Genomic DNA, 13,122 nt, shown 5'->3' with positions numbered 1-13,122 from the left:
CACACACACACTCACACACACACACACACACACACATACACTCTCACACACACACACACTGCGGCCAGTGAACCATCTCTCTTTGGTTTCTTTTTCTCATGGGCGTCACTGAAGTCCAGCGCAGCTTTATCCATCCCGAGCAGCTCACTGATCCGATCATGTCCATAAAACTCTCCATACTTATCCATCAACACACACACATACACACACACACACACACACTCACTCACTCACACAAACACACTCACTCAAACACACACCCAAACACACACCCAAACACACAAACACACACACACACACACAGAGAGAGAGTGTTGATTCAGATAGACTTTATCAGAGCCGTTCATCTGTCTGTATGCGTGTGTGTAGATGTCTCCAAACTCACCTTCCGCTTCACAAATTTATCCCAGTAATTGTTTGGGAAAGACCTGAGACCACACTTCCATAAATCACCAAGATCCTCATGAAACAACAGCAGTGAAGATCGACTTATGAAATGATAATGAAATCCAATCCTGAAGCTTTAACACTAGAAATATGCATGTGCACATTAAGATTACAAAATTAATGTTTTAACTGGAATTTGTAAAGAATCCTATTTCATTTCAAAATGTTTCAGTCAGCTAAACCTTTTATTTTATTTTAAACATTTTTATTTCGCTATTTTTCTTATTCTCAGTACATTTAATGAACGTTGTATACATTTATTATTTTTATTTAATTAAATTCAGCATTAGTATTTCTATTACAATCTCAAGAACCCTAATTTGGGAAATCCTGATTTAATTAATGGAATTATATTTTTTAAAAATAATAATGGTATTATATGTAAACAGAAATTGTCTCATAACTTTAATATTAAAATGCACATTTAATGTATTACTAATGATTTAAACAATTTAAATGTTGTTTTAATGTTGTTTTGCATTGTGTGAAATTCCAAATATAACAACCTAAATAATATAATGAAAACAAAAATGGGTGTCCATGAACTCTCAACATTCAAGTGTTGATAAAAAAAACACTTTCTCATTGGGTCTAAGCAAATCTCACTGGTGACCTATTTTGATCTCAATAAAGTGAGTTTGCATCTATGCAGTTTAGGTGAGAATCAGACTATTACCCATGAGCCTCGTCGGTCACTCACTGTGTGTTGCTGACCAGTCGGTCCCACTGGCCTTTAATATCGTCCTCAGACGGCTGTTCAGTGATGTACAGAGAAAGGAGTAAGGAGAAACAGCACTATCACTCACCACAGCTCTGCTTTCTATTACAGGCCTTTCAGAATAATAATTGGAGCGTTTATTAAAACCTCTTAAGATTGACTCTGCTGGGCATTTCATCTTTCATGTAAATCTGGCAGGTTTATTGTTTCAATAACTGGATTTCATTAGCATAAATGAAACTGTATGCCTCGCTTTCATTATTAGGAAATCAGATCTAGTCAATTCAATTCAAGTTTATTTGTACAGCGCTTTTCACGATACAAATCATTGCAAAGCAACTTTACAGCAAATTAAGTTTCTACAATATTTAGTAGTGGCTTATCAGTCAGAGTTTGGGAGCCAAATGCGAAAAAGCTCTACCTCCTTTAGTGGACTTTGCTATCCTAGGTACTACCAAAAGTCCAGATCTAGTGCCTTGTGTGAATAATATCACAGCTGAGGTCATGTGATCTGTCAAACTCTACAGTATTCTGCAAGCACAATGTGCTTTGGATGAATTACTGACTGCTGAGAGCATAAAACCATCACTAATAAATAATCAGTTTCAGCGGTTGATTTGAACTCTTTCCCCGCCTAACATGGAATTTTCCATTATTCATGAGACAACGCTTCCCTGTCAAATACAGAATTAATAAATGAATCAAATCATGCCTTTTAAATTCGATTGATAATATTTAACTCTTTCCCCGCCAAACACAGAATTTTCCGTGTTTCTGTGTTCTCGCTGTTATACGCTAGGGGGCGCTATCACATCTCCTGAATGAGTCTAGAAAGAAAGTGTCGATCAAAAACACAGACCAGGAAGACGCAGAAACGACTGATCTCATATGTAAGCATATGCATATGAAAAATAATACGATCATCAACACTAACGCATATAAATATAAACTGCCTAATGTTAGAGTGAAAAGTGTTAAAGAGCTGTGCAAGCTTTGGGAGCGCTGATGGAAGCCATCTACTGCAGCTTTGCTTTGATAATATTACTGAATATGATCCAGATGTAGTATTTGATAAAATTGCGATTTTGGCTCAAAATGTTGCTTTTTTTATGAAACCTACCTACATTCAAGTGTTGATAAAAAAAAATGCTTGAAGCTAGAATAAAGTGGTTTTTTTGTCTGAAGTAGAGGGTCTGATCTTTATTTTGATGTATTGCATGTTCAGATATTCATACAACAAACTATTCTGGAGGCCATGATGCAATTTTAGTGAAAATCAGCAAAAACGCTGGAGGTGGCTGGCAACTTTTTTCAAAAACGCTGGCGGGGAAAGAGTTAATGATGTTTTGGTTTCAACGCAGTAAACATTTCCAGAGCTGTGCTGGTGTAAAATCAGGCTCCTGAAGCTGATGATCCTGTACCTTCAAGCAGTAGTAGCCGATGATGCAGAAGAAGGAGATGACGGTGTGCAGGATGGCTAAGATCCTCAGCGTGGGCTCCATGTAGCCGCTGCTCTCCTCCAGCACAAAGTGCACAGCGTCGGGTCGAGGTCCCAGAGGATCCCAGCGCACGCTGGCGTCTGAAGACGAGCTGAACAACACCTCCTTTCCCTCAGAGACGGCGAGGACGTGGACACCTGCACACGGGACCAAACACACACATACCTGCTACAACGCTGTCCTGCAGAGTTCAGCTCCAACCAGAGGCGGAGTTTCACTTTTATGACAAGCCACAAGCACTTTTTTTATATGTTCTACATTTCATATATTTATGTAACATGTATTCTACATTTAAGGTTTGTTAGGATAGGACAATATTTGGCCGAGATACAGCTATTTGAAAATCTGGAATCTGAGGGTGCAAAAAAATCTAAATATTGAGAAAATCATCTTTAAAGTTGTTCAAATGAAGTTCTTAGCAATGCATATTACTAATCAAACATTAAGCTTTACATTTACATTTATTCATTTAGCAGACACTTTTATCCAAAGCGACTTACAATTTGGGAACACATCAAGCGATTCATCTTAAAGAGGCATTTCAAGCATTGTTCAAAGTACAAGCTAGACAGAGAAAGATGAAAGAAAAGAGAAAAAGCTTGTTTTTTTTAGGATGAATTGATATATTTACGGTAGGAGATTTACAAAATATCTTCATGGAACATGATCTTTACTTAATATCCTAATGATTTTTGGCATAAAAGAAAAATCTATAAATTTGACCCATACAATGTATTGTTGGCTATTGTGTCGTCTGTTATAGAACTACAGAACAGACATTTAGAAGTGTATTTTAAAATGCATAGTATTGAAAATAAAAATAAAGCTGTGTAAACACTTGCGTTTTTACAACAATATAAGTGTGTCCCATCAGCTGATGAAAAGTTCGACACACACTTGTGGTCTTCATCCTCACTTGAACACTTGGGACAAATACGAGAAATACGTCATTTAAGTAGTAAAGAGCACAAGTGTGAGTATTTGGACAGGGCAACAGACTGACCCTGCGTGTGACCTTTGACCTCTCCATGATGATGGGAGTCACTTTGAATCAACTGAACCGATGCTTCTCTAAATGATTCACTGTTCTGAAGGATCGAATCACACTGAGGACATCTGCTGGTCAAATGCATGTTAACACACGATGAAAAAGACAAACTACTAAGTTCACAATAACAGCAAAATGTGATCATTATTCCAGTCACGTTCTATAAGATTCTGTGGCTCAGTTTCATATTTAGCTACAAAAACGTACTTTCTGACGCACATACACCTGAAAAAGAAAGACATTATTAAACAGAACTGATCATAATAAAACATGTATAACACGTGTATGTGCAGCAGGTGACAGTATTTTAGATTTAATATTATACTGTTTTGTGAATGAGTGTTCTTTTTTGCCCCTCTGTCCGAATTCATAAAGGTTTCGTGAAAAAAAGTTTTAAAAACATGACAACGCAAAACTTCACAAGTCTAAAGTGACATTTAAAGTTAAAATCGACGGCAGGTTATTTTCCTTTATGTCCATTTTGATGAAAACCACAATTGAGAATAACATACAAAAACTGCAATGCTACTTGGGGTGTTTTTGTGAGATTAACCATTGATGAACCTAATTAATTATATGTTGTGACAAAAATACTTGAAGTTGAGACTCACCATGTAATTGATTAGGAATTCCAAACATTTTAGTATTACAATTCTGAAACTTTTTTTTTTGCATTACAATTCTGTTAGGTTTAAATATGCATAAGGCATTTTCTAATTAAATATGCATTAATTTGCATGCATTTCCAGAACATACATCTGAACAATGGATAAAGCCAGGTTCAGATTCTTACTATTAGAGTTAGAGGTTTTTCCAGAAGGGAGTTTGGATTTCTCTTTTCATCATTCCATAAATCAGAAAATACTGTCAACATACAAACACAAACACATTTTCACCATGTTTTTTTTGTGCATGAAAAAGAAGAGTGTCTCGCCCTAAAAACATGAAGTGGCCCATCAATCCGTAAGTAAAATGTTAATTGTTTATTTCTGTGGAGTAATTTGAGTTCATGCAATTTCCAAAACTGTAATTATTTCAGGTGCAGAGGAAAAAACGAGGCAGACAGGAGATGAGAGAGCAGACGTGTTTCTAGTTTAATGTTGAAGCCGTGTGATTCTCTCTCCTCTTGTTCAGAATCACCTAACATCACAAATGAGGTACAGGATCACAGGTTCAACATGTCAGTAAACTCTTCATGACTCTCCTCACAGTACGAGTCGGGTTAGTATCCACTGAGAGAGAGAGAGAGAGAGAGAGCAAAGACATAAATAAATACAATCAAATCAACAAACCGCACACGGGTCGCTGCAGGCCAGAGAGCGAGAGAAAGAACAGAAGGGAACACAAACACTGTGAGAAATGTGGTTTAGTGTGAGTAAATCATAAACTCTGATTCCTGCGATCAGATTCAAACCCTCTAAAGAATATGTGCTTTGTGGAAGTGCTCATTTATGACGCTCTTTTATTCTCATCATTCCATATGTAAAGAGCCACATGCAGCACGTCTACATTCGATGGATACGAACGCACGGAAAAAACTAAATTCATTTGACTAAACACAAAGATTTTCAGCCCTCGCTGTTGTTGGGGGTGGTCGCATTGCATTCTGGGAAAGAGGGCGTGTGTGGAACAGTGTTGAAATGGTTTCAGGAGGTCACTCGTCTTCGTCGTCCTCCTCATCCTCGCCGTCGGAGAGCGTGGGACACGGGTGCATCTGCCGGTACCCATCCAGCCACTTCTCCAGCATCTGCGTGATGAGCGGGTGATGTCTGCGTCTGCTGCTCTTCTGAAGCGCCGCCAGCATCCCGCCGTCTGTCACACAGCAGTCCAGCCAATCCCTGAGCAGACGCTCCTGCTGCTCCTCGCTGCCCATCTGAACACACACACACACACTACTTAAACGTTTGTTTCTGTGAATTGTGGGGACTTTCCATAGACTTCTATTACTTTTATACTGACCAAATGATCTTTTCTGTCCCCTAACCCTAAACCTACTACACTCTCACACTCACTCACACACACACTCACACTCACTCACACACTCACTCACAATAAAACTTCACACAATAAAACTTCACACAATAAAACTTCACACAATAAAACTGTCATCGGTCTGTCAATTCTGTCATAGTGTTTTATTTTTATACCATCATTTATTCACTCAAAAGTTGTTTTAAACCTGAATGAGTTTCTTTCTTCTGCTGAAAATAAATGCTAAACCAAACAAAACAGTTGCTGGTCCACATTGGCTTACATAGTATTTTTTCCTGCTATCGAGTTCAATGTGGACCAGCTACTGTTTACCCACATTCTCCAAAATATCATCTCTTGTGTTCAGCACAAGAAAGAAATTAATACAGGTTTGGGACAACACGAGAGTGAGTAAATAATGACAGAAATTACATTTTAGGGTGAACTATACCTTTAATAACAGTCGGCTGCATGTTTAGTACTGTGCCTTTAAGAGCTGCACGCATCTAATATACAGACACGCATCTGTTTCTCTCTCAACTGTTTACTTTCATTTTAGACAACCAACTGAGTCTATATGTAAACCTTGTGTGTTTTGACCGTATTAGCGCAAAAGATAACTTAGTTTAGTAACCAGGCGCTGCACAGAATAATGCGCTTGATGGCTTCTTTGTGTCCCGGGCGAAACGCTCACAGAGAGAGAGATATTGAGTGAACGCAGTACTTTGCATCTGTTCAACCCTTTACTCAACCTTGTTCATCAGAGTTTTAAATCTTCTAGCTGAAATGCAACAAAAGCATCTGCCAAATGCATGAATGTAAATGTTTGAAAACGTGAATAGTGTTTGATCAGTGTGTGTGTGTGTGTTTACCTCTTGTGCTGACAGGAAGTGGATCTGCAGTAGCTTCCTCTCACTGTCCACCAGCGGCAGGAAGGTCACGGTGATGTCATCGTCAGTGTTGAGGTTGGCGCCTGCGCCGCGATTATCGTAGCCGTCGGTTTCCATGCCAACCAGAGCAGAGAAGTGACCTCTCGTGTAACCAAGAGCGATGGGACTTTTCCAGCAGAAACTCTGTTCCCATAGCAACGGCAGGTAAACACCGACACACACACACACACACACACACACACACAGACAGACACACACACACACACACACAGACACACAGACACACACAGGTGAGCCGCACTCCTGCTGTCCACGTGACAATCAAGAGCTCTTGAGATCGTCTCACCTTGAAATCGTGTGTAGCCTAAGGTTTCCCCTCGGAAACTCTTGTAATACTTCACTCCGTAAACGATGATGGGCCGCCGCAGGATATGAGCAAGAACAAATATATGAGTCTGCTCCAAACTCGCCCCGGGCTACAGTGACAGAAAACAGGGAGATTGACCATGAACATTCAAAGCATCGACTACATGATTCAACGACTGCTTCATTACTGTAATAACAGCCAGTGTAGCGTGTGTTTGATTCCTATTCAAAACACAATTCTGAAGCTATTTCCAGTTTGAGATCAGAGAGAAACCTCTCTGAATCACATCAAAACAGAGTCTCATAAAACCAGACAAGAACATGAGCGGGTCAGATTTCACCCAAAATTAAAGTGAAAACAAGAACTGCTTAAAAGAAAAAAAAATTGACTCAAATTCTACACAAAAGAAGCTTAAATTCTGCATAGAGAAATGAAAAAAATAAAAAAAACTTAAATTCTCTGTAGAAAGATAAAATAGAAATTAAAAAACAAGAACTTAAAGGGGTGGTTGATTGTGATTTCACTTTTTAAACTTTAGTTAGTGTGTAATGTTGAGCATAAACAATATCTGCAAAGTTACGATGCTGACAGTTCAATGCAAATGGAGATATTGTCTTTTAAAATTATGGCAGTTTAATGCCTACAAATACGGCTGGTTGGGACTACAACGAGCTACTGACATCACAAACCCAGAAATTTACATAAACCCCGCCCCCAGGAACATGAAACAAAGGGGGCGGGGCCATGTTGCACTGCTTTAGAGAAGAGGAAGAGCTGTTGCCATGCCGTCAAAACTAGGGGTGCATGGAAAAATCTATTCATATATGAATCATGATTCTGTCTTCTAACGATTCTAATGGATTCACTAGTAACAGCGTATCTAAAAGTATGAGACAACAAACTAAAAAACATACCATTCTGAAGCGTACTGTAAGAGCCATGCTTGCACAGATTCTGCGTGATCCTCTTCACTAATATTCTCTGGGTCTCAAATTGATGAGCAATATTGACGACACCATTGTTTACAATACAACACCGGAGCACATGCCGCTGAGGAGAGGGGCGGGACGTTTAGACGCGCACTAGAGGCGGTTTAGCCAATCACAACACACTGGGCCAGCTGACCAATCAGAGCCCATCGCCTATTTCTGAGGGAGGGGCTTCATAAAGCCAGGAAACCAGCAGCGCGTTCATCGGAGAAGGGACAGAGGGGTGTAGAATAAAGGTAAATTATGTGAAAAATAATGCGTTTTTAAAAAAAACGAAGCATTGACACATGTTAGACTGCACCCCATAAACACAATCAAGCATAGAAAAAAAACAGTCAACCACCCCTTTAAATTCTGCATTAAAAAAAATAATTCTGAATAAATAAATGTAAATATAAGAACTTAAATACTGCATAAATAAAAAAATTAAAACAAATTCTGTATAAAAAATAAAAAATAAATGAAAAAATATGAACTTAAATTTAGCATTAAAATAATGGAAAAAAATAAGAACTTAAATTCTGCATAAAGAAATAAAATCAATACAACATAATGAAAATAAAGCCTAATTTAGGTTTTTGCACTGAGACTGTGTGCGAGTTTGAGTTTGTGTGTTTGAATGCGTGTGTGTGTTTGTGTGAATGTGTGTGTGTGTGTGTGTGTGTATTCGTGTGTGTGTGTGTACCTGACTGGCAAGGCTGAGGATGAAGGCCCAGTCCTCCTGCCACTGTTCTTCTCTCAGAGAGAAATGAAGCCCAAAACTCTGAGAATACCACGACTCCCACTCCTTCCAGCGTGAGTAGAACCTGCACACACACACGAATATGGATCCAAATACGATACAGCAAGAGAATCTGTGTGTGTGTGTGTGTGTGTGAGTGAGTGTGTGTGTGTCTCACCAGTGAGAGCAGTCGTGTAAACAGTCATGGAGAGCTTTTCTCAGCACAGAGTCTTTATCATAGATGCCCCATGTGGCCTGTAGAACGGAGTCCAGCAGACAGTCTCCAGCGGTGCGGTTCCACAGAGCGTACAGACGGCTGTCCAGACGCGTGCCCAGCTCCAGAGACCAGTTAATGACCGCAGACTCCTCCTCCAGCTCTGCACACACACACACACACACACACGGTCAGCGCATGGACACACACACACGGTCAGCGCATGGACACACACACACGCGCGCTTATGAACCAGCAGCTCACATCTCACCCTTCTGGACGTCGCGGTCGAGGATTTCATCAAAAAGCTTCTCCTGAACAGCAGGAGGCAGATCTTCAATATCTGTCAAGTCAAGAAACTAACCGTCAAACTCAAAACATGCACACGTGTGTTCATACAGTGATCACCACATACATGATACTGCATTCTGTAGTGATTATGATATGGACGGAATTACAGAATCCAGTAATCCATAAAATGTTATTTACTGTTTAACATGGAATGTTATGGAATATTTTAATGAATAAACCAAAAGTTGTAGAATGAATCAGATTGAAACAGGGTTATGCACTAGTGTCTGTGACTGCTGTGTAAATGTGAATCTGCATGTTGTGTGTCAGTTTGCTCTATTACACACACTAAAGCACGCGTGACGCTCGTTTGCGTCTCACTATATCAGCACATCAGCTTCATCTCCAGAGCTGCTCTGAGAGTCAGCAGCTTTAAACAATTTAATTTGAGGAAAAACTACTGTCAAATAAACACCAATACCATCAAATGTGTAAGTATTGTGTGTGTGTGTGTCAGCTGACGCTCGATGTCTCCTCCTGAGGACTTGTAGGCCTCCACCGCAGACAGATCGCCTTCAACTACACCTGCACACACACACACACACACACACACACTCACACTCGTGTTTCACCACACTGTCATGATTTATAGTAACCAAATGATCATGTTTTCAATGAAGAAACACACAATCTACATCAGGAGCTTCTCCAAACGTGACACATGAGCCAAACCTTCATCAGGACAGAAGTGAGTCGCTGCACACTAATCAGTCATGGAGATTCGTTAGGTGGTTAACGAGTTCTAAAGTGATCGAGGGCAGCATCTGAAGTGGTCAGTCCATGACACGAGACATCAGCTGTCTGAAGATCTCTACATGCCAGACTGACCCAGAACACGAGCGCACTGACAAACACACACACACACTCTCACACACACACACACACAGACTCTCACACACTCTCTCACACACACACACAAACACACACTCTCACACACTCTCACACACACACAAACACACACACACACACACTTCTGAATCCGTGTAAAGGTCACAGTCACACGTGTGTTTACTTGTTGATCTGCTGCAGAATATTTATAAATCATTTCAGTGTTTACAGCTGATAATGACACCAAACATTAGATACTGACTGAGGTGGAAGATTTTAACAACCCATTCAAATGATTTGTGCATTTAATTGTCTGGTAATTATGTGTAATAATGATATAACCCAGCGGTTCTCCACTCCAGTCCTCGGGACCCACTGCTCTGCACATGTTTTTGTGTCTCTGACACACTCAGAGAGAACCACTGATATAACCAATATTTGTTGTATTTGTTTTTATCCACAATGGTAACTACACACAATTATTCAACTACAACTATTAAAAACATTACACATTATAAATATTCAATAATAATAAATAATTAGTACATCACACCACTTGCAACAGCAGTGTCATGGGTTCGATTCCTAATGAATGCGTGAACTGACGAAAGGTAAATACGCGCCCTCTAGCGGCGAAAATTACATATTGTGTCTTTAAATGCAATGCAAGTCAGTTTGGATAAAAACATCTGGCAAATGCATGAATAACAAATGCATAATAACAAGGCAGCTGTCTAAAGAAACACCTGACAGAGCGCTTCTGTACCGAGTTTTTAACACATTTGCAATCAACACCATCAGCAACACAAAAGACATCGTATACACGTTTGTTGTGTCAACAACAGTCATTTTGTCCATAAATGTCCACATCTAGTGAAACGCTGAAGGTCACGAGTCACGAGTCCAGCAGCACGAGCATCAGCTCAGACAAAAGACAATGAAGCGCCGCGCGTGACATCATCACGATGACATCATCACCGCCAGACTCGACAATGCAAAGCTGCTGGAATACAATGGTCAGTTCAGTCTGTTGAAGATGATCTCAGACGGCGTCACCCTGTTCTCTGACCTCTCCTGAATGCAAACACTCGCAAAAATCACTACGACTAGAAATACACACAGACCATCCGGAAACAGAAACAAGCCCAAGACAGAAGTTTGTGATTGCATCAAATCACTGACAGTCTGGATTCTGAGTGTCATGTGACGGACTCACTTTTTAAAAATCTAACCAAACCTTACTGCTTTATACTACAGGGCTGTTGAATGCACACCTGAGGTGTAACGGCCACCTATTTTCTAATGATTCAATGGCCCTTCGTCAATTATTCCTTACTTAAAATCATAATCTTGACAATATGACAATCTTTCCTCATTCACATAGACAGGAGCTGTACTTGCATCACTATAATCAGCCACAAGTAAACTAACATGGGACATTTCTTGCAGAATAAACTTAATAAGTTCCTTGAGGTTTCCTTATAATGTTAATAAAGTTTTTTGCTAAAAAAAACGTGGAAAAGTGATTATTTTCAACCCTCATTCTGACCTTCTGTCTAAAACGAGCTGTTTTAAGGGGCGGGTCCTATAAGGCTTCTCAGTAATATGATTGGCTAACGTCACTGCATAGGAAACGGTATCAACACCCCTCGCTATTGCATGTGTGTTTTGACAACATAATCAAAATAAAAAGGTCATTTCCAAACAAAGCATTATGAAATAATTTACTTGTGGTTTGTGATGCAGCTGAAGTCAGATCTAGTACATATCTTGCCCCTCGGATCCAAAACCAGCCATTTTTTGGCGCTTGATTAAATAAATGCTTTGTTTATAATGAGGAGGACGTTTTAAGCTATTAGCTAAACTTGCAGAATGTTTTAATGGTACAAAGACCTCTTTGCCAAAAGTTTAAGGTCATGACCCCTTTCAAAGTTGGCACAGAAGCGCTTCTGATGTAGGGGTGTGCGATACTGACAAAACATAATATCTCAATATTTTCTGGGATTTTATCAATAACGATAATTAGATGATATTCTGCTGAGTGTGTTATTGTGCTGGTACCGTGGACAGCTGATTATAGAATATCGAGATATTATTTTTTGTCAATATCGCACACCCCTAGGTACATTATGTATTAACACTGAATTTCGAGCTGGCACAGAGCAGCCGTAAGTGTATAAAGACACCTTAAGTCAGTTAAGGCCTACGAGAGCGAGTAAAGAGGCACTCACCAGCGCAGGCGTTGAGAAACAGCCAGTCTGTCTTCCTCATGCGGTTCTTGATCTGTTTGAGCTTCTTGAAGTCCACCTCGATCTCCTCGTTCCCGCTCTGAGCTCCAGCGGCCAGCTCGATCTGCAGCTCCGCCTCACGTTTAGAGGAGGCAGGCGAGAGTCGCTGCGCCCCGCTGCACACGCCCCGCGCTCGGCCACGGTCCCGCTCGTTAATCACGGACGAGGGCTCGTCAGACTCGCGCGGCTGGAAGGCGTCGTTGGGTCTGGGGTGGTCACACACCACGCAGCGAGAGGATTTGGGCCAGTTCTCGTACGAGCAGACCGAGCAGGTCCAGCACTGCGCTCGTGTGTGGAGTCGGTTCCGGTCGTTGTATTCCTCACACGGATCCGCTGGAGGGCCGGTCCCGGACGTCTGTGGGGTTTCTGTGGGGCTGCAGATGCGCTGCCGGACACTGCGGCACTGGGTGCAGCGGATCGCTCTGGGCCAGTTCAGGTAAGTGCACACCTGACACGACCATTTGCCGCTGTGCTCGGAGGACTCGGCCGGGCGGACGCGGGGCCGGGCGCTGGAATCAGGGCAGATGAGCAGGCTGTCGTTGCACACGGGGTCACACCGGTGTCCGGCGCCACTCGGGAACAGTTCCTCTGTTATGACCCTCGCTCACACTCACTCTCTCACTCTCACTCACACTCGCTCGCTCACTCACTCGCTCACTCACACTCGCTCACTCACTCACTCACACTCACTCTCTCACTCACTCACTCGCTCACTCACACTCACTCTCACTCGCTCGCTCACACGCTCACTCACTCGCTCACTCACTCACACTCACTCACTCATTCACTCT

The 13,122-nt window shown here is 41.1% G+C and overlaps 1 protein-coding gene across 1 annotated transcript; it reads right to left on the bottom strand.

Moving 5' to 3' along the window:
• Nucleotides 1-4,782: 4,782 nt before the first annotated feature.
• LOC107746758 (ubiquitin thioesterase ZRANB1-like) lies at nucleotides 4,783-13,115 on the bottom strand. The gene is made up of 10 exons (XM_016561052.1): nucleotides 13,112-13,115; nucleotides 12,275-12,919; nucleotides 9,637-9,740; nucleotides 9,280-9,292; nucleotides 9,136-9,207; nucleotides 8,829-9,027; nucleotides 8,615-8,735; nucleotides 6,921-7,049; nucleotides 6,556-6,786; nucleotides 4,783-5,585 (listed from the first exon to the last, which is right to left on the bottom strand). Exons 1-10 carry the CDS (start codon nucleotides 13,113-13,115, stop codon nucleotides 5,367-5,369), a joined length of 1,737 nt encoding a protein of 578 aa, XP_016416538.1. The 3' UTR covers nucleotides 4,783-5,366.
• Between the last annotated feature and the right edge of the window lie 7 nt (nucleotides 13,116-13,122).

This window comes from Sinocyclocheilus rhinocerous, unplaced genomic scaffold (assembly GCF_001515625.1).
Source record: "Sinocyclocheilus rhinocerous isolate Xijiao unplaced genomic scaffold, SAMN03320098_v1.1 scaffold409, whole genome shotgun sequence".
NCBI classification, from domain to species: domain Eukaryota; kingdom Metazoa; phylum Chordata; class Actinopteri; order Cypriniformes; family Cyprinidae; genus Sinocyclocheilus; species Sinocyclocheilus rhinocerous.
The sequence above is the reverse complement of the archived record's forward strand: the minus strand, read 5'-3'. Positions and strand labels throughout refer to the sequence as shown.

Excerpts from the sequence above, each read along its gene's own strand:
- LOC107746758 (XM_016561052.1), bottom strand. Across the intron at positions 9,741-12,274 it reads GTTTCTCAACGCCTGCGCTG|GTGTAGTTGAAGGCGATCTG; the intron begins GTGAGTGCCTCT and ends GTGTGTGTGCAG. Across the intron at positions 9,028-9,135 it reads CGACCGCGACGTCCAGAAGG|AGCTGGAGGAGGAGTCTGCG; the intron begins GTGAGATGTGAG and ends GTGTGTGTGCAG.